The sequence below is a fragment of the Cnephaeus nilssonii genome, assembly GCF_951640355.1.
Source record: "Cnephaeus nilssonii genome assembly, chromosome: 5".
In the NCBI taxonomy this organism is placed as follows: Eukaryota; Metazoa; Chordata; class Mammalia; order Chiroptera; family Vespertilionidae; genus Cnephaeus; species Cnephaeus nilssonii.
This window is the reverse complement of record NC_137076.1, coordinates 51,929,008-51,950,368: the sequence shown is the minus strand read 5'-3', so window position 1 is coordinate 51,950,368 and position 21,361 is coordinate 51,929,008. Positions and strand designations below refer to the sequence as shown.

The following is a 21,361-nucleotide window of genomic DNA, read 5'->3' as shown; positions in this document are numbered from 1 at the left end:
AGGAGGGGTACATACACAAGTGGAGTTGGTGGTAATGACCCTTTTCCTTGAGGTAAGTGCTTATGGATCTTTCTCATACATCCAGATTCCCCTTTTATTTCTTTTGCTGTCTTCTGCTATCACTATAGCTGCTGCTACGATTCCAAGCGAACCTTTGTAAAGAACTTACTAAGAGCCCAGTCCTGTGCTCTGCCTTTTAGCTGGATGAATTCATTTTGTCCTCACCACTTTTTCAGATAGAAACTGGGGCCAAGAGGTTCCACGACTTGCCCACGATCACAGAGCTATCATGGAGGAGTGAGGGTTTGAACCTAGGCGGGCTGATGGCAGAACCTGGCTGGAATGTAATGATTACAAATCCTGACGTGGTGAACAAGAGAGGGGACCTCATAGTCTTGCCCATCAGTTTCCAAGGAGGTGGCTTCCTGGCTTAAAGGGCAAGGGAGAGTAAGGGTTCCCAGAAGCCTCGGCCGTGCCAGAGCTCTCGCTAAGCTTCTCAGCCCAGACCGCTGTGAACAAAGCTGCCGGGATGCAGGGTCTTCTCAGTGCCTCTCCAAGGAAGGCCAGCAAGTTCCCAGGGGAACACTCAGCACCCTGAGTCACCACTTGACCCGTGGCCCCAAAGAAAAGAAAACGGGAAAATAAATAAGCTAGCAGGGAAAAGGAGGGCTTTCCGATAATAGGAAATGAAGGAGAAATGGAAAGAAGGGCAGCAGATGGTCCTGGGTTGTGTACATTTGTTTTTCAGCATAAGAGACAATGCTGGTTCACTGGTGGCCATTAGTGGCCTTTTTGAATGAAAGGGGCCAGAACGTCTCTCTACAATATCCCTCTCACACATATGTTTTCCATGTTAAACATCATTTACTCAGTAAGATTCTCTAGTGGCTAAATAAATGAGAATCAAGTCTCTCTCTCTCTTTTCTTTACTCTGCAAGCCTTCATCTCCAGACTCTCCTATGACATCCTTCCCCACAGCTCTCCCTGCCCAAACCCTCCACGATAGCTTCAAAGTAATAAACAACAGCCACTGACATTTACCGAGTGCTTAGTATGTGCCAGGTACTAGGATAAACATGCACTACCTAATTTAATCTTTACAACTTCCTTGTTCACATTTTTAAAAATATATTTTTATTAATTTCAGAGAGGAAGGGAGAGGGGGCGGGGGAGAGAGAGAAAGAAACATCAATACTGAGAGAGAATCATTGACTGGCTGCCTTCTGCACATCCCTTACTGGGGATTGAGATTGCAACCCGGGCATGTGCCCTTGATCAAAATTGAACCCAGGATTCTTCAGTCTGCAGGCCGGTGCTCTATCCACTGAGCCAAACCAGCTAGGGCTCTTGTTCGCATTTTACAGTGTGAAGAAACTGAGTCTTGAATGTCGGGCTGGAGTATAACCCTGTCATTTAGGCTGTAAGTCCCACTGATACATAGGGTTTTTGAAGCTGCATCCCCTCGAGCATAGGTGCCCAGTGACAGTGAGGGGCTTAGTCATCACTTTTCACTTAGGAAGTGTGGGAATTTGGACAAATTATTTACCCCTTAATGATAATGTTCTAATCTGTACAACAGGAGTGATCGATCCCCAAGGTCCCATCTATTGCCACATCTTTATGTTGATTCTAAAGCCTTGATCTTGTTTTTCATTAGAATTTTTGAATAGGTGCTGTACACATGGTACTAAGCTCAGCAAGGAAATTTCTCTACCACCCTTTCCCCCGTTTGTTACCCTCCCCAGAGATAACCACTGTTTCCGCTGCCTTCCCAAGAAACTCTGTGCCTATACAAGTATCATTTCTTGTTTTATGAACACAAATGACAGCAAAAGAAGTTAAATCTTGTTCTGTCTCTTATTTCACTTAAAATTTGACTCAAATATTCTTCCATGTCTGCATATAGAAAGCTGTCTTCTGTTATTTGGAAGTATCATAACCTATTCCTATTAATAGAGATTTAGGTTATTTCTTTGTATTTTTAATGATGCTACAACAAACAGCCCTGCACACCCTCCAGTTTACACATTTGCAAGTACTTTCTGCAGTGTATCTCAAGAGGGGGGCCGCAGAGAAGGGGGTGTTGGGTGTAATGGGAAGGGGAACAGCATCAAACTACTCTTGGTGGTCCGCTCTCACAACTTCTCCAAGACAACTCTAGCTCAGTCGTCATACAAGAGAACTGGCAGAGATGAAGTCAGGAAAGGGCTGGGTAAGCAGGGAGTCTATGAAGGGAAAGAGGGGGAAGTTGTAAACATTGGGGATCAGCCCCAAGAATTTGTGCCGGAAGCATCAAATGTCTTCAAAGGGATCAGGAAAACCAGGTGGGCCATAGAATCACATCCTCAGTAATCAGGAGGACAAAGGTGAGAGGAAGAAAACCAGAGGTGGACAAAATCAAGGTGGAAACAAGAGAGGAGCCAGAGTCACAAGAGTAGGGATGGAAGTGGAGCTGGCCGAGGGCAGCTGGGGGGCTTTTACCGAAGCATTACAAGTTCCTCCCATGGCCTGTGGGCTAACAGCAACTCTTAACCCAGTGGACACGGGACCCTCTGACACTGTGCGGCCTAAGACACCAGGGACCCAGCCTTCACCAAGAAGCACTTGCTAAGGCCCAATACAGTCAACAGTGATTTCCTGTAGGAGCCATCCTATGCTTCTTAGATAGAAGTGACATGTACAGCCTTAGGAGCCCAACACCACTATTGAGGAACCCAGAACTCTTTTAGGTAACGAGTTGCAGGATGAACCCTGCAGAAGGTGTAGAGCAATTCCTGCATTGTGTGAGGACTTCCTGGGCATCTCCATGGCACCGTGGAGAAAAGGATTTGGATTCAGAAGAGGAGGCTTGACTCTGTAGAGGGGAGGGGGTGGAAGGGAAGAGATTAACCAAAGAAGTTATATGCATAACCCAGGGACACAGTAGGGTGTTGGGTAGATGAGGGTCAATGGAGGGATAAAAAGGAACATCTGTGATACTTTCAACAATAAAGATAAATTAAAAGGAGAAGAAGAGTGGGGCTTGAGACGGTGCTGCCTTCTCTAGCAGTGGGGCCTGGGAAGAGCCCCTCACTTCTCCAGCCCTTCCTTCCCTAAAGGCCAAGAAGGGAGGCCTGCTGCTCTGGACAGGCCTGCTGTCCCAAGGCGTTTGAATGAAGAGCAAAGGAAATCACAAACGTGAAAATGCTGTATAACCCACCAGGTGCCACACCTATGCCAGGGGTCCGTAGATTTGCTATTTCCTCTGTCCTCCACCCATTTCTGTCCTCATCTATAGATGTATCTGTTTCTCAGGAGACTAATCTGCCTGATGTAACTTCTTCATTTTAGTGTTGTATCTTCTTATCTAAATTTGAACATATTTCAGAGTAAAAGGGGTGGGGCCGGGGGTAAACACAGAAGAAGCTGCAGAGGATAAAGATGAAGAGGATCACATGTGAGAATAAAGAGAGAGGCATCAGCCAGCAAAAGTACAGAGAAGAAGAAAAAACAAGGACAGTGTATTAAGAGCAAAAGGGCTGTGAGACAGTCAGCTGGTGTGGCTGTGTACCCTATGTGAGACCTGCCTGTGGAATGATGGGGGTGGGGGGGCAGGGGCGGGAGTGGGGGGCTCAAGGAAGCAGGCTGGCCCTAGCTCTCTCTTCCTTTCAGGTGGCCCATCATGGCTATCTCAAATGACCCCAATGAAACTCTCCCAGGAATTCTCCCTCCTACCATTTCTCTTTCTCTGCTCAGATAATGGAGCATTATGAAGAGATCATGGGAGTGGTCAGGTGAATGACGAAACTAAGCTGAAGTATTTCACTTTTAATCCAGATAATAAGCTGCACCATGTATAGAGTCAGTTACAAATGATTATTGACAATATCCATGCAAACAATCTGGGACTCCTATTTCACACATCTGGTGAGGACCCTGGGGGAATCCTTATAAGTGGGAAAATGGGGGAAATGCATGAGTTGAGCCTGGCAGCTCTAGCAGCAGAGCGGGCACGTGGCCACCTTTATCACTGCTCTCAGCATCATCACTAAGCGGAAATGACTCTGCTTCCTGGTGAAGCAAACGACCCACTTCCCTTTTCTTGAAAGTGGAGGACCTTGGTGTTGAGCCATTGGAACCCCTTCCTGCATGGACACTGTCTCTGAAGTGCTCTGTCTTCTCTCTGGTTTACTTGGTCTCAAAACAGTATTAACTTATTGCTTAGTGTCTGAAATCATCATTCATGTACTGTACCTGCTTATTGTCTGTCTCCTCCTCTGTTTCACACTACATCTATCACAACCTGGAACCTATCTGCTGTGTAGTGGGCATCCTATCTAATAAAGAGGGAATATGCTAGTTGACTGTCATGCCCTCACAAAAGATGGCGGCGCCCACAGCCACAAGATGGTGGCGCCAGTCCCCTCAGTTCCGCCGGGGTGGCAGGTGCGTAGCACGGCCAGGCTCACCCCCAGGTGGGCCCGGCCGCTCCACAGCCTGCCTCTGGAGTCCCCCAGTCCCCTCAGCCCCCCAGCCACCCAGAGCCGGCCCAAGGTGCAGGCAAGCCTCGGATGTTGGCTGCCCAGCCACTCAGGGTTGGCCTGAGGGACGACCAAATGACTGAACAAGCAGGCTGTGTGGGGCAACCAGGCCGGCAGGGGGGTTAGCAAGGTATGACTAAACAACTGAACAACCAGGCTGCATGGGGCGACCAGGCTGGCGGGGGGGGGGGGCAGTTGGGGGTGACCAGGCAAGCAGGGGGGGCTGTTGGGATGACCAGGCTCGCAGGGGGGGCAGTTGGGAGCGACCAGGCTGGTGGGGGAGGGCAGTAAGAGGCAACCAGGCTGGCAGGGGGGGCAGTTGGGGGCAACCAGGCTGGCGGGGGGATCAGTTGGGGGCGATTAGGCTGGCAGGGGGAATAGTGAGGGGTGACTAGGCCAGCGGGGGGGCAGTTAGGGGCAACCAGGCCAGTGAGGGGGGGCAGTTAGGGGCGACCAGGCTGGCAGGGGGGGCAGTTAGGGATGGTCAGGCCAGCGGGGGAGGGGCAGTTAGGAGCAACCAGGTTGGCAGGGAGGGGGCAGTTGGGGGTGACCTGGCCGGCAATGGGGGAAAGTTAGGGCGACCAGGCCAGCAGGGGGGGCAGTGAGGGGCGATCGGGCCGGCAGTGAGGGGCAGTTAGGGGCAACCAGGCAGGCAGGCAGGTGAGTGATTAGGAGCCAGCGGTCCAGGATTACGAGAGGGATGGCCCCCAAGGGATTCCGGATTGGAGAGGGTGCAGGCTGGGCTGAGGGGACACCCCCCCCCCATGCATGAATTTCATGCACTGGGCCTCTAGTTCATAAATAGTTGTTTAGGAAATTAAAAATAGGCCATATTAGTCTGAGGTAAAAAGTCACACCTCTCACCTTGTTATCAAGAGTCTAACATCCGCCGAAACCGGTTTGGCTCAGTGGATAGAGCGTCGGCCTGCGGACTGAAAGGTCCCGGGTTCGATTCCGGTTAAGGGCATGTACCTTGGTTGCGGGCACATCCCCAGTAGGGGGTGTGCAGGAGGCAGCTGATCGATGTTTCTCTCTCATCGATGTTTCTAACTCTCTATCCCTCTCCCTTCCTCTCTGTAAAAAATCAATAAAATATATTAAAAAAAAAAAAAAAGAGTCTAACATCCACTTGGCCGGTGTGGCTCAGTGGTTGAGCATCCACCTATGAACCAGGAGGTCACAGTTTGATTCCTGATCAGGGCACATGCCTGGGCTGCAGGCTCAATCCCCAGTGTGGGCCATGCAGGAGACAGCCGATGAATGATTCTCTCATCATTGATGGTTCTCTCTCTCTCCCTTTCCCTTCCTCTCTGAAATCAATCAATCAATCAATATATATATATATATATATATATATATATATATATATATATATATATATGAGTCTGACATCCTCCTCTATCTATCAACCCCCATTTAGAAAAACACACAGGGTATTCTTTATCATGAAGAGAAATAGGAATCAAAGGTGGTTTTCTCTCAAAAAAACTACATGAATTTTTTAAAGACACTGGGGTATGAGAGGAATTGCTTAATGCAAAGTTGTGAATCCCTAGTGATGAAACTTCATGTTTCTATTTTTTAGTTTTGTTTATTTATGTTTTTGGCAGGGGATTTAGTGTTCCCCATGGCTTCCACATGTATAGGCCAAGGGACTTTGTTCTCCTGGGAGCTGGATGCTCATGGGGAGAGAGTGTAGTTTTCATTAGAAGCTTGGTTGTACTGCGTAGTTGACAGTGTTTATTAAGTGAAAACATTCTCTTGATATACTTTTCCTGACATACTCACTTGAAGAATATAGGGTCAGAATAAACAGCTGGTTTAACAGATGCAAGGAAAAGCATGCACGGAACGTTAATGGCAGATTTTACATATTGAAGGGTAGTTTAGGTAAAGCAGTGCCGACGTTTTGTACACCCTTTCATGTCAGCCATCGGCAGTGAAAATGACTGTTAAAAATATATTTCTTTTGCTTATTTTGAGGAGGGTCATCTGGTAAGATGCTTTCATGCCATCATCTGCTCTGGGAATTGACTTGTGAAGCCAAATTGTTGTTTTTTTTTACCTCATTGCCTTAAAAAATGCACACCTGCATTTTCAATTTATTATCAGACTAGATTGTATGCTGGTACGGTCCCTAGGACTAGCCTGCGATCAGGGCCATCTTCCCCAGCTGCTGGCAGCTGGTCCCTATCCCCCGCTGCCACTCACCCCAGTTCCCTGTTTGCCATCCAGTGATGGGAGCCTGATGGCTGGGGGAGGGACTGAGAGGTCAGCTGTTCACGCCCACTCGTCGGCCCCAACCCCGCTGCTGGTCACCTTCTGTGTGTGGGGAGACCAGTGGGGCAGGGTCCTTGGCCTGGCACCACCGCATTCCCCGCCACCCACTCTGGGTCACCGTTTGCCATCAGCAATCGGAGCCTACCATCCAGGGAAAGGGACCAAGAAGTGGTCAGTGCACCTCATAGTGACTGGTTGAGTGGTCATTGTGGTCATTCTGCCATTATGGTTGCTGGGCTTTTATTATATAGGATTAAAACACACCCCACAATGGGGGCCCACGAAGCTCTGATGTCTGTTTCTATTTTATTTTGATGTCTTTTTTAGAGAAAGTTTGCTCATATCTAATCAGACTTTCCAAGACCCTGTTGTCTCTAGTTTGAAGTTAACCACCTGGGGAAGCTGGGTTTTTCACTGTCCGACTACATTTTTGTATACTGAAATCCTATTCTGGCCTGTAGTGACTAGAAGATTCAAGGAATGTATGTATTTTTTTAAATATATTTTTATTGATTTCAGAGAGGAAGAGAGAGAGAGAGAGAGAGAGAGAGAGAGAGAGAGAGAGAGAGAGAGAAACATCAATGATGAGAGGGAATCACTGATCGGTTGCCCTCTACTGGGGATTGAGCCTGCAAGGCAGACATGTGCCCTGATAGGGAATCAGACTGTGACCTCCTTGTTCATAGCTGACGCTCAACCACTGAGCCACACCAGCTGAGCCAGGAATGTATGCATTATATATGTTTAAGTGCACACACACACTAGAGGCCCGGTGCATGAATTCGTGCATGGGTGGGGTCTCGCTGGCCTGGCCCCAATCAGGACAGATCAAGACTGGGCCTGTTGGGAGGAGGAGATGGCGGGAGGTTGGCGAGTCAGCCCGCCCTGATCAGGGCCCAATCAGGGCCTGGCCGGCTGGGGGAGGGGCTGCGGGCAATTGGCCAGCGGGCCCCACCCCCAAATGGGATGGGGGGTTGCTGACTGGGGCCAGTGGCCTGGGGGAGGGGCCATGGGTGGTTGGCCAGCTAGCCTACCCTGCCTCTGATTGGGGTGGGGGAGCCAATCTGGGTTGGGGCTCGGTAGGGTGAGGGGCTGTGGGCTGATCAGGGTGGTGGGGGCCCATCAGGGGTGGGGCTGGCCAGGGGGTGAGGCTGCAGGAGGTTGGCAGGCCGGCCCCACCCCCTATTGGGGTGGGGGGTGCAATCAGGGGTGGGGCTGGCCAGAGAGAGGGGCTGCAGGCCAATCAGGGTGGTGGGGGCACATAGGGTGTGGGGACAGCCAGGGATAGGGCTGCGGGAAGTTGGCCAGCCAGCCCCGCCCCCTATTGGGATGTGGGGGTTCGATCAGGGGTGGGCTGGCCGGGGGAAGGGGCCACAGGAGGTTGGCTGGCCAGCCCCACCCCCAGATCAGGCCAGTTCACTGGCCACAGTGGGCATCATAGCAACTGGTCATTGTTGGTTCCGGTCGTTACAGATGCTGGCTTTTTATATATATAGTTATTTTAATTGATTTCAGAGAGGAAGGGAGAGAGACAGAAACATCAATGATGAGAGAGAATCATTGATCATCTGCCTCCTGCATGCCCCCAGGGGGGATCGAGCCGGCAACCCAGGCATGTGCCCTTGACCTGGAATCTAACCCCAGGACCCTTCAGTATGCAGGCAGACACTCTATCCACTGAGCCAAACCAGCTAGGGCAGATATGTATGTATCTTTATGGGACAGGATACAGACACACTTTTAACATTTAAAACTTCTTCCTACCATCAGTGGAATAGTAGACACAAAGTGCTTTAAAAATGAAAGGATCAAGGATTATGAAAGGAAATTGTTAACGTTACTAACCTGAATAGGTTTCTGTTGTTTATTATATTTCCCTCTCTCTCTCAATTTCAAAATTACAATTTAAAAGAGTAACTTAATAACCCATGTTCCTCGCCATGCCCTACCCTCTACCTGCTGCCTACGCCAGCCTCCCTCTGAGTGGGGAAGGGAGAAACGCAGCCCATGGGATGAAGTGGCTGGGCTCTTGTATGGGTCACCGCAGCCCTCCGTCCTGGCATGGCACCAGCACAAGCTCAGCGTTGCCAGAGAGGCAACTGCAAGACAGAGACAAACCACAAAATAAGTGGTAGGTGTATGTTTGTGATAAATCAGAGATCAGGAAAGCAGGGAAAAGAGATGTGGCTACTGATGTACCTTCACCATGAGCTACAGGAAGAATGAGGAGCGGGTGCAACCAAAAGTTCCCTGTCGCCCACCTATGGTGGAGCAGAGAGCAAGAGTCTGTTTATTGTGTGAAGGTTTTTTGGAGGGTCAGGGAGGAAGCAAGTGCCTGAGGTACCTGAGGGGAGCAAAATAATGGGTGAGATTTTCTAGGATTGGCAATGACCTTGAACAGGTCTCTAAAGCTGGCTTGCTGCTGATCCTATTTCATCTTGAAAGAGAATCAATCCTGCCTTTCCATCCCAGGTAGCTAACAGGCCTCAAGTAGTCAGAATTTTAGTATTGCAGCTTGAGTAACTGATGTTGTGCTATTCTCACTCTCTTATTAACTTCTTTTCAATAATTATTAATGTAATCCTATTATTCTGTTCTCATTTAGTTTTAATGGGATAAATCACATGGATAAATTCTCTAACGGTGGTCCAGTCTTGGATTCCTGGTCTTATTCTACTTACTCATTGGTAGTTTCTTTTCTTTTCTTTTCTTTTTTTCCAAGATGGTTTCTTGTTATTTCAATGGCTGACCTAGGACTCAGCCTAAATATTCTCCTAGCATTTATTAGTTGGCAACATGGTGTTGTAAGACCCATGGAAGAGGAGAGTTTCAATAATTGGTTAATTAAGCCAAATGGCACAGAGAAAAACATAAATTAAGGATGGAAATGGGTCCTGTGGATTAAGCTATTAAGAGGCAGTGGTACCCCAGATAAAGCAAGTGCTGTGGTTGACATAGTAGCCAGATTGCAGTGGGCCGAGAAATGAATGGAAAGTGAGAAAATGAAAATGTCTTTCAAGGAGATTGGGGAAATCTCTAAACGATGGAGGAGAGCGAGATGGGGACATGGGAGTGCTGGGAAAGAATGCAACAGACTCTCGCATTATTTTTCATTGTGAATGTATACCTGTCAAAAAGAACAGAGAAAAATGAAACGGGTAACATGGTATTATATTAAATATTTCCACATTGACTAGAGTGATTGGCAAACTTTTTCTTAAAGGATCACAGAATAAGTATTTTAGGTCTTGAGGCCAAGAGGCAAAATACAGGCTATTATGTAAGTTCTTAAGAGATCATTACTTTTTTTTTTTTAAATCATTCTTAGCTCAAAGGTCAGTTACTATTTTTTATTATTTTGAGGTTACTATGGAGTTGGTTGAGACAGCAAGAGCTGTGAGGAAGGTTGTCACAGGACTGTCCTGAGATGGAGGCTTGAAGATTAAAAAAAAAAACAAGAGAGGGGCGGGGATGGAGGGAGGGAGAGAGTGAAAGGGAAAGAGGGAGAAAAAATAAGCAACTGCAGTGATTTCAGTAAAGTTCAAAGTCCAAGTCAGATGTGCCACCCCAGGCTGATCCACCGTCATCCATCATCCTGACACTGTGGGCCTGGCCCCTCCTCTGGTTTTGAATTTGGTTTTGTCTACTTCTTTCGCTTTGGCAATCACTTTGGTTTCCTTGATTACCTGCTTCTGGTTAGCGACTTGGCTCCACTGCTAACTCTGGTTTGCACTTTTAATAAGGTTTTGGCACCTCCTTCTGTGACTCCTGAAGGCTGACCCCAGAGGCCTGCCCTCCCCATCCCAAGCTGAGGTTTAAGTCTGAGGTCCAAGCACCAGCCCTCCTCAAGCCCAGCACATCCCTGTCTGAGTTTCTTTCAAATTCTATTTTGTGGTAACAGGGCAAGGGTTGTATTGGTTAAATATTTACAGTAGCTTGGTGATAGGGTCAGAAAATTTGGGGTTCTGCTACATAGGGTGAGTCACCCTCTGTGTGCCAGGTTCTGCCCTCAGTGGCCCCAAGATTTCCATCACGAATAGGAGTTGACAGATACAACAAGCAACAAGAATAATAGTAGGTCTACAAAATCTTCAGATAAAAGTTATCGAATAATAATATGTTTAAAATAAAGACATAAAAGAAGAAATAAATAACACAGGAAGATAATAAAACCAAGACACAATATATATAATATATTGTAGATGAAGGATTTTCTAGAAATAAAAAATATGATAGCTGAAATTAAAAGCCCAATGGATGTGTTAAGCAGCAAGATAGACTAGGTGAAGGCACTCATCTACCCTTCCACCAGCGGTTCAGAGTTCCTGTTTCTCCACATCTTTGCCAACATTTGAGGGTGGTGCAAACTATACAAACTATGCACAAGTAGGCAAATTGCAGGTTGCATTGTTTCTTTACAGAATTGAGCTCATCCCAGCCAAGATCCTGCCCCCTTCTGATTTCCTGGGTCATCCTTTTAGACGCAGAGGGACTTTAAGCCTCAGTAAATCCCTCTCTGCGTGTGTGTGTGTGTGTGTGTGTGTGTGTGTGTGTGTGTGTGTGTGGTGTGTGTGTATGTGTGGTCCTTGGGGTCAGTTCTCTCCCACAGCAAGGCTGGGCTTTTCCTCCCTGGTTCCCACACCCTGAAGCCTCTTATCCAGTGACTTCAGCATTGGTCTACCTGCTTCTGGTGTTAACTATGCTAATCCCCAGATTCTGTTTTGTTCACTCTATACCTTTCAGCCCCTCCCTTCCCCCTCTCCAGGCCAAAGTTTAACCCAACTCTCACCACTCCTTTCCCTGTCAGCCAGTCTCTGACCACACCACAAACACCTTCTTTATTAACATGTGGTAAGTTACCTTAGAGCCCAGCCAAGAGTTTATGTGTGTCTACCTACAGTTGGGAAGGCACCAGAGACATATTTTTCCAAACCTGAAACTAGACACATAGCCTGAAAACCCAGAGGCAATATAGTAGTGTATAGTACTGTGGTCGGCAAACTGCGGCTCGCAAGCCACATGTGGCTCTTTGGCCCCTTGAGTGTGGCTCTTCCACAAAATACCACGGCCTGGGTGAGTCTATTTTGAAGAAGTGGCATTAGAAGAAGTTTAAGTTTAAAAAATTTGGCTCTCAAAAGAAATTTCAATCGTTGTACTGTTGATATTTGGCTCTGTTGACTAATGAGTTTGCCGACCACTAACTGTTAGAGCATAGACTCCTGAAGCTGAATCTTACTTAGATCTACTGCTTAGCTGTGTGACCTTGGGCCAATCATTTAACTTCTCTGTGCCTCAGTTTTCTCAGATGTAAAACAGGGATACTAGTACCCATTGTATAAGGCTGTGATGAGAACTAAATGAATTAGTTAATGGGAAGTGTTTAGAATAGTGCCGGGCATGTAATGAGCACTGTATATGTTCCCTATCATCATCGTTACTACTTCACTGGGACTGTCCCAGAAAATCGCAGGTGGCAGTCACACTCATTGAAACGAGGACAGTGCCAGAAAGTGCCACTTGGTTTACGCAACTGGCATTTTCTTCTGTTCCTTATCTTCTTCTCAAGGTTCACTAATCAGTAATTACATGGTTCTTACTCTTCTGAAACAGCCCAGACTATCTCCCAGTCCTCTCTGTCAAATCCGGTGTTTGACTCTGGCCACCCAAACAGGGGCAGCCACCTTGTTTCTGCCTTCTGCCCTTGACTTTCTTTCTACAAACCATCCTGCCTGCAGCAGCTAATAAATCCCATGCCTTTGGTATCTGAGAAGTTGCTTTTAGCTTGCTGATAGTGTTCAGCTGACATTGACAGGGCCCAGGGTAAGGCATGAGGTAGGCATGTCTCCTTTCACTCCGGGGGCAGAATGTCACCCCTTGAAGCTGAACTTTCTTAGCATCTGACACTGGCCAAGATACCTGGGCCCAGAGCTTTGCTTTAACTACGGTATGCTCTTCTGTTTGATCCAAATCCCAGAAAAGCTGTTTTCTCATTTCCCTCCTGGTGACTTCTAAGTGGATTATTCACTTGGGATAGTAATCAATTCTTCATCAGGCTCTCAATCTACACAAAGAGAAAGATGCTGACTCAGAGGTAATGAGGCAGGCCTCAAGGAACTGCAGGTATTAGATAATGTTGCCTGATTGTGGTTACTAAAGGCCTCATTTGAGACATATCCCTTAATATGCTCACAAGGGAACGTTGGGCTGTTCAGGAGATTGGATTCTCCCACCAGACAGCTCCAAGGAAATACAAGTGTGACACCTATAAACCAACTCACATCCTCAAGTCTTAGGCACCATCAGATCAAAAGGATATACATTAATTTAAAAATTATATATTCAGTCTTTAATTTAGAATAGCCTTTTCCTCGACTAATCTCAAAGTAATACCCTTTGATTATACATACATTTTGCAAGGGGCAATTTTGTATTTTCAGACCTGGGGAATCCAGGAAGGGCCCAATAAATGTGTTGGATTAGCTAGATAAGCCCTGTGCTTGACTACAATGCAGATTATCATCTGTGATTTAAATGCAGCTTTTCATCTTTGACTTCTGACATGCTAACACTACCTGTTATAACACTACAGCTCAGTGTGACTAGAAGGGTGTGGCTAGGGAGTGGGAGGACACATGGAAGGAGGTGCCACTGGGAAGGAGATAGGTGTGAGTCCAAGGAGCATAAATGAGGAGCCACTGGAGGTTTTTAAGAGTCACATGATCAGGTAGGGTCTCAGAAAGAGAAGTTTTAAGGATCGAGTCTCTTCAGATTTTCCTTCTGCATCTCCCCAATTGCAAATACTTCTATTCATTTTTAAGAAGCTCAAGAAAATCCTCAGGCAAGATTAATATTGCTCTCGGGGGAGGGGAGGGGTGTTTGTGGCAGTCATAAGGGTTACAAGAGGTGGAAATGGGATGGCTAGGCTCCACTTCCTTGGGTGTGCTGAGGGGTGCCCTGAGGAAAAAGGAGTCTGGTTCAGTGGTCTTGGCAGGGGGTGTGGTTGGTCCCCTCGGCGAGAGGAGAGAACCCTGGAGTCCATGACAGAAAAGCTGACTAGCAGGGATTCAGACGTCTCAACTTCCTCTGCCTCAGTTTCTTCCCCTGGACCCCCCAGTGCAGCTCGAGCTGCATAATCTTTAGGCTCCCTTCCAGCTCCAAAACTTTGTGCATAAAACATTGTCCCCCAAACTTATTTTAAACGCTATCCTCAATTTCAACCAAACACCTTTTCCGTTGGAATGGTTTGCCTTTCACCTTTCATTTCCCATCTCAAAAGCCTGGAGGGACCATGTGGAGGGCACTCACACGGAAAGAGAAATTGGAGGGGTGGGTGTGGTTGGATGCTAACTGCTAATCTCCAGGAAGTTGTGACATCTGTTAGATCATCAGTGCCTAATGCCCCATCCTAATTAAAGAACTGCAGCTTGAGAACTCTCCTGTTGCTTGAAGTTCTGCCCTACACCAGAAGCAGGTAGCATGCCCTGAAGAAACCATGGGCAGCAAGTTTATTTACCCAAGGGCGAGTCAACACAACCGTAAGAGGCATTTGAGGGTGACCATGCTTGCTGTAACAACTGTCAAGGATATAAACCGATAGCTGCTCTTAGCGCAAAAGAATTAGATTTAACATTTTGCCCTTTTCAATAGCATTGTTTGCAATTATTAGCATATCACTTTTTTAAACAAAGCATCAGTAACAATCAACTCAAAGAAATTTTCAATTGTCAATTTTGTTACTCCCCCCATAGTAACAAGATCAAATAAAAACAAATGAAGGGCCTTTCTTGAAAAGTTAAGAGTGGATGCCTGGGAACGCCTCAGATAATTTCCTGTTTGCATTTTTCTAAACTTATGTTTTTCTTTCGTAGACTTTCCAGTAGTAAATCTCCATACCACAATTTCTCGAGGCGTTTTTGAAACCAGCAGACTTCTCAACCCACACGGTTAAAATCAAATGTATTATTATTTCTCTGTTTCAGCTGAATGAAACGTTCTTTTCCACGAACTGCCAAAGACTTTATGGTTTCCTTAATATGCCCATTAAAGCGGGTAAATTACAGGGACCCACATATCTTAGAAGACAAAAGGATTGCAGGGAGGTCACGGTAAGCGATCGGGCTAGAGCACGATTTGATAGCTGCAGGGGAAGGCAAGTTCACCCTCCCACCCCACTACCTTAAAAAGACAGTTCGAATTTCCTGCACTTCTTTCACAAAAAAAAAGGATTACATTTTTCTGGGTGTTAGCCTCCCCGGCAGAGTTCTATCGCCTCGGGCACCAAACAAGGCTTCATTATCCTCCTCCCTGCAGTGGAGGTAGCTTACCCTGAGCCCGGCCAGTGAGGAAGAGCGCGATTGTCAGGGCACAGAGGAGGGCAGCGCTAGGAGCCTTCATGTCAGCTGGCCTGGGCGCTGCCTCCCGCACGCACGATGCTGCTGCGCTGGCTCCAGCCTCCTTGAAACGTGAACATTTCCTGTTTCCTGCTTGTTTGGGTAGGTGCTAACTTGAAGGAGAAGTGTTTGCCTGTTTTTTTAGGAAGTGATGTAATTCTGCAGGAGCCTGTCAGACCAGCAAGGATTGCAAAAGAGAAGTTGCTCTTCAATCGCTGATGCAGTTAGCACGCCTCCCAAGCCCTTTCCAGCCCCCGCCCAGCCACGTCCGTTGCTCAGGTGTCGTTCGGAATCTGAGAGTGGGGGTCCTGAACCACGTGCATTCTTGATTTGTGATTTTAGTCAACCGGCAGGTGAGTCTCTGTGGCGGAGTCTAGAGCAGCGTTAGCCAGCGGTAGGACTTCCTGAGATGATGGAACTGTTCCAGACCGGTGCTGTCCAGGACAGTAGCCATTAGCACTTGAAATGAGGCTAGTGCGAACTGCATATTTAGCTTCCTGCTTTATTCATTTAAGTCTAAATAACTCCGTGTAGCTAGTTCTGCCACGGTGGACAGAGCAGGAGCATCAGCACCACCGTGAGATCAAGGCCAGGCCACTTCTCTCCAGCCAGGCCCAGCCTCCTTCCTGGGCCCTGGAGGAATGCCCCTCCATCAAGGCTCAGGGAGAGGGAGGGGCCCATGCCACACCCAAGCCTGGAAGGTGTGCTCTGCTTCCCTGGAGAGAAATGATCTTTTTATGTTGGTTTTGGGGAGTTACTTTCTGTTCATTTTGTTTTTTTCCTTTTTTTCTTTATAAAGACTTTATTTATTTTTTTAAGTCTTTAGTTTTAGGTTCACAGAAAAATTAAGAAGGTGCAGAGATTTCACCTATAGCCCCTGCCCCCACACATGCATAATCTCCCCTATTGTGACCATCCCCCATAGGCTGGTACATTTGTTACAACTGATGAACACGTCATAATCACCCAAAGTTCACTCTTGGTGTTGTACATTCTATGGGTTTGGACAAATGTGTAGTAATAATGACATGTATTTTCATTGCAGTATTGTACGGAGTAGATTTACTGGCCTAAAGATCCTCAGTGTTCCACTCAGCACCCTCCCCCAACCTCTGACTGTTACAGAATTTTCCAGGGGACCGAAAAATATGCAGGAGTATCGGAGATACAGGAACAAAACATTGTTTTTCAGATGTTTTACATGTACTAGTACAGTGACTCAGCGGAGACTGTTTCTCTCCAAATCCTGAGCAAACCAATATGGTGGAAGCTCTTCTTTTATCCCCTTTGGTTTCTTTGTCCCCCAAATATGGATGGGACTTCCAGATCTTTCTCAGGCTTTGCAAAAAACCCTGTGTGTTGGGATGGAGGCCGTGAGACCACACCTAAAGGCCTGGCCTGGTGCCAGCACTGATAACCCCCTCCGGGGGTTGTATATTGTTCATGGTTTATGGCCTCTGTAAAATGGGAGCATTTATGTAACAGGTCTCAGAAGACCAGATTGTGGAGAAAGGGGCAGTGACTTAATTATAGGCTATCAAGAATGTACATTAGGTTACTGGCACAGATTCAGATTGCTAGCCCCCCCCCCCCCCCCAAATGTCTTATTTTTCCCATCATGACAACCATTGATCTTTTTACTGTTTCTGTAGTTTTGTCTTTTCCAGAATGTCATATGCTGGACTCATACAGTATGTAGCCTTTTCAGATTGGCTTCTTTCACTTAGCAATATGCATTTAAGGTTCCTCCTTGTCTTTTTACGGCTTGATACCTCATTTCTTTTTAGCTCTGGATAATATTCTGCATGTACCACAGTGATTTATCCATTCACCTACTGAGAACATCTTGGTTGCTTCAAAATTTTGTCAATCCTATATAATAAAGAGGTAATATGCAAATTGACACTCATGACATTGCACAAGATGGCCGCCCCCATGTGGTCAAATATGGCTGCCACAAGATGGCCGGCAGGGGAGGGTAATTGTGGGTGATCAGGCCAGCAGGAGAGGGCAGTTAGGGGCAACTGGGCCAGGAGGGGAGGACAGTTAGGGGCAACCAGGTCTGCAGGGGAGGGCAGTTGGGCGTGGCTGGGCCAGCAGGGGAGAGCAGTTGGGGGCGATCGGGCCAGCAGGGGAGCAGTTAGGCATCTATCAGGCTGGCAGGGGAGTGGTTAGGGGGTGATCAGGCTGGCAGGCAGGAGAGTGGTTGGGAGCCAGCAGTCCTGGATTGTGAGAGGGATGTCTGTGGGATTGGGCCTAAACTGGCAGTCGGACTTCACCCAAGGGGTCCCAGATTGGAGAGGGTGCAGGCTGAGCTGAAGGACACCCCCTCCCCAGTGCACGAATTTTGTGCACTAGGCCTCTAGTTAAAAATAAGCTGCTATAAACATCCCTGTGCAGATATTTGTGTGTATGTAAGTTTTCAAATCCTTTGGAACATTACCAAGGGGCCTGATTGCTGGACCATATGGTAAGAGAGAAATGATCTTTTAAAGGGTGTATTTCTAAAGCAGAGTCTGTTGGGGGTTGGGGTGGGGGGGAGGGGGTTGCATTTTACCTTTCTTCCTCTTTGCATGACAATAAATTCCTCCGAGGTTGTTAACAACAAGCAAAATAGGACTGAGTTGGATTAGAATGGGGTGGAAATTCTACCCAATTAAAACAATGCAGGAAGGAGGTATCTTTAGGCCAGTGTGCAGGGAGATTAGAGTGTTAGGGTTTTGTGTTCTAACTGAAGTCCTTCCATTGGTTAGGGTCAGGACCTAAGCACTAGAGAATGCAATTTCATAATCATGGTTGTTTTGGTGCTAAGAGAGACTGGGCAGACTGAGAGGGGCATCAGACACCTATCTGTAACCCTTTCCTGCAGGTTACCATGAGTCACCACTTTCCAGTAGGTTTCATCTGCAGTGATCTGGTTGGTGTAAACACTCGAGGTGACTGGAATGTCTCTGCCCCTGACACAGCCATTAGTTTTTGGTTCAGTGCATTGCTGCTTTTTAATGTCATTAGTCACTGTTTGTCTCAGTTCATATGCACAAGAAGTAGGTTGGTGATTCGTGTAATGAGCAGTTTGCTAATGGGTTTACAGTATGGATTTTATTGTTTTAAACCGGCAATTAAGTCAACTCCTGATTTAATATGCCTTTGCCCTTTAGGTGACAACACAGAACAAATGGTGGAAGAAAATAGACGCGATCAAAACTGGATGATTGATTGGAAAGCAACAGGGAAAGAACTATTCATCAAACGCTTGCTGCGCAAGTGAATAGGCCACTGGCTCTGAGACCCTCCAGCGCTGAGTTTGGTTGGCAGTTATTCCTATACTCGCATGCATTTCTCCAGCTGCCACACACGTGCAACAGAGGAGGCCCAGGGCTTGGAGCTCTCTTCACTTCACCACACCCCCCCCCTGTTAAAACCATTGTTGGATCCCAGGCTCAAGGCACATGTTTGGCAAGGGCGAGGGGTCAGCCTTGGTTTCTTTGATTTTAAAACTACAGCTGGCAGGAGGCTTTGCAGAGTCGGGTATCTGTGGCTGGACCACAGGCGGTCTTATTCTGCAGCCCTCTGCAGAGCCTGCGGCCTGGCCAGGCAGTTCCTCAGAGCTGCTACCAGTGCGCCGTGCGTTACTTCTGAGCAAGCACAGCCCTCCATCAGTTAGAATGATGTGCAGAATACACCGAGGCCGCGGAGACATCCTGCACAACCATATAATTTTCTTTTGACCTCTGTGCTCCCTGAGACCCTTGCCATGATTAAACTGATCTTAGGGGGAAGAAAATTACCATCATTGATCAGAAAATGGCAGCACCTGGCGATCTCTTTACTGCAGTTAAAATCACAGGGAGACTGTGTGGTAGGTAATGGGCTATTTACCCCTGTTTGTTCTAATTTTACCAACCTTTAATTTTGGCAAGTGGCCGTCCAGCCTCAGGTTAAATCCTGATACACTCGTGGCAGGAAGTCAGGGCCCCAGTCTCAACGGGGAGGCACGGGGAGCCTCTGCAGGGGACCGCGGGCACACAGCAGGGGTAATGACGCCTGAGACCGCCTCACACGCAGGAGGGCACGAACAGAAAGTGCTTGCTGGTTCTGGGGACTCTTTATTACTTTACCCCAACAAATCCGGCTTTTACAACCACCTCTCTGTGTTACAGAAGAGACTCTCATCCAATCCCTCCTCCCTTCCCTCCTGTCTCCTTATCTCCCCTCCCTCCCGGCAGCTCCAAAACAGAAGGGACAGACGCTAAGGGAACAAACCCAGAAATGATAAGATTTGTAGTCAGTGCAGGCTACCCCTACATTCCCTCTTACCCCCAACATTGCCATTTTCCCCCAAAAAATAGACACAGACTCACACACACACACACACACACACACACACTCAGACACGCTCACGCATGTACACAGCACTCCCTCTCACACGCACGCACACTGTGGAAATCCATGGAGACCAACCAAATGAGAAGAAGCAAAGGCTGTTTATTCCGGGCTTGCTGCAGCGAGGGAGCCCGCCACCACCCCTCGCGCTTCGGCTGAGCCTGCCAGGCAGGCAGAGGAGCGGAGCCCTTCGCAGTGGGAAAAGGCGAGGCTTCGGTGTGCCCTGGTGGATGCTGTTGGCCTGGGGAACTAGAAGGGAGACTGAGTTATTGCTTCGGAGGCACATATTTCTCCTCCTGAATGGAAAGTGGGAGGGGGAGATTGGGGCCAATAGTTACGGGGATTGTGGTTACTAGAGGTAGGGTTTGACTTCCTGCACGTTGGCTTACAGCAGGCGGGCTTCCTGGGTTGTGTGTTGCAGATGGTGGGTGTGGCCATTGTCCGACTGTACTCAGTCTCTCAACACCTACCACATGCACACTCACTCAGAAATATACACACATCTCACACCCACACCCACCCACCCACACACACACACACACACTGACACACGGGCATACGCTTTCTGGGGCTTCTTGTTCTGTCTGAACGCTGACCTGTGGCAGCTGATGACTCTGCAGTGTTTGCTCACAAGGTGGCCAGGACTCGGCTATGGTAAGAGTGATAGGTGTGCCTGTCGCTCACTCTGAAGCCATTGAGGAGGGCACAGGGGGCAGGTTTAAGGTTCCAGGCTCTGAAGGAGTTGCCAGAGAGATCCATGGGCATGGCTGGGGCAGAAGGATTAAACGGAACCCCAGAGTGAGCAGAAAAGCTGCAGCTCGGAGAGGGGCTGGTAGCAATTCTCCTGTGTCCTAGTCAGCTCGGCTGACACAACAGACATTTATTTTCTCATCGATCGGGAAGGCTGCAAGTCAGAGACTGGGGAGCCAGCACGGTCAGGTTTCAGTGAGAGCCCTCTCCCTGCCTGGCCACCTTCTCACGGCATCCTCCACCGGCAGAGAGAGGGAGCGCAAGCTCTCTGGTGCCTCTTCTTACACGGTACCAATCTCAGCATGAGGGCCTGGCCCTAGTGACTCATCTAACCCAATTATTTCCCACAGGCCCCATCTCCAAATATCATCACACCGGGGGTTAGAGACTTCAACATCTGAATTTCTTAGGGGGGGAGAGGACACAGTTCAGCCCATAGCACAGCACCTTTGAAGCTGGGAGCCTACACCACCCACGTTCCCCCGAACCTGCCCCTCTGCACTTGTCAGAGCCCTCAGTGGCCTCTGTCCTTGCATTCTGACCGCTGACCCTGGTCACACACTCGTCAGCTCGTCACTCGGAGCAGCTGCTACAGGGTTTGGAGACTCCTGGGGGCTTCCACCCTAGGCATCAGCCTGGACCGCCTCCAGGACAGAGTCCCAGGGCCTAGGCACATAGCCTGGTGACCGAAAGTGAAACTGAGAAGGATTGTGGGTAGGAGCTGAAATCCTGTGGAACAAGGTGCAGCACTCTGGTTTGGAGGCCCTTTTGGGGGGCACCTGAGGGGCAGGGGCAGAGCCTTCAATTCTGTGGTTCTCCCCTAACTGACCAGAGTGTCTCTGAGTGCAAGGGGTTTCTCTGTCTTGTTCTCTGGTCTATCCCTACATTTAGGACAGTGCTGAATGAATAACTGAATTAAAATATTCCTTTTAGCGTGGCTCAGTGGTTGAGTGTTGACCTATGAACCAGGAGGTTACCATTTTATTCCCAGTCAGGGCACATGTCCGGCTTGCAGGCTCAATCCCCAGTGTGTGGCTG

The 21,361-nt window shown here is 48.0% G+C and overlaps 1 protein-coding gene across 1 annotated transcript in view; it reads right to left on the bottom strand.

Moving 5' to 3' along the window:
• The window catches only part of TMEM154 (transmembrane protein 154), a 42,486-nt gene extending 27,230 nt beyond the window's left edge, over positions 1-15,256 (bottom strand). The window contains exon 1 of the mRNA XM_079773139.1: positions 15,125-15,256. Coding sequence (XP_079629265.1) covers positions 15,125-15,194 — 70 coding nt within the window. The 5' untranslated portion in view covers positions 15,195-15,256. The remainder of the gene's footprint in view (positions 1-15,124) is intronic.
• Between the last annotated feature and the right edge of the window lie 6,105 nt (positions 15,257-21,361).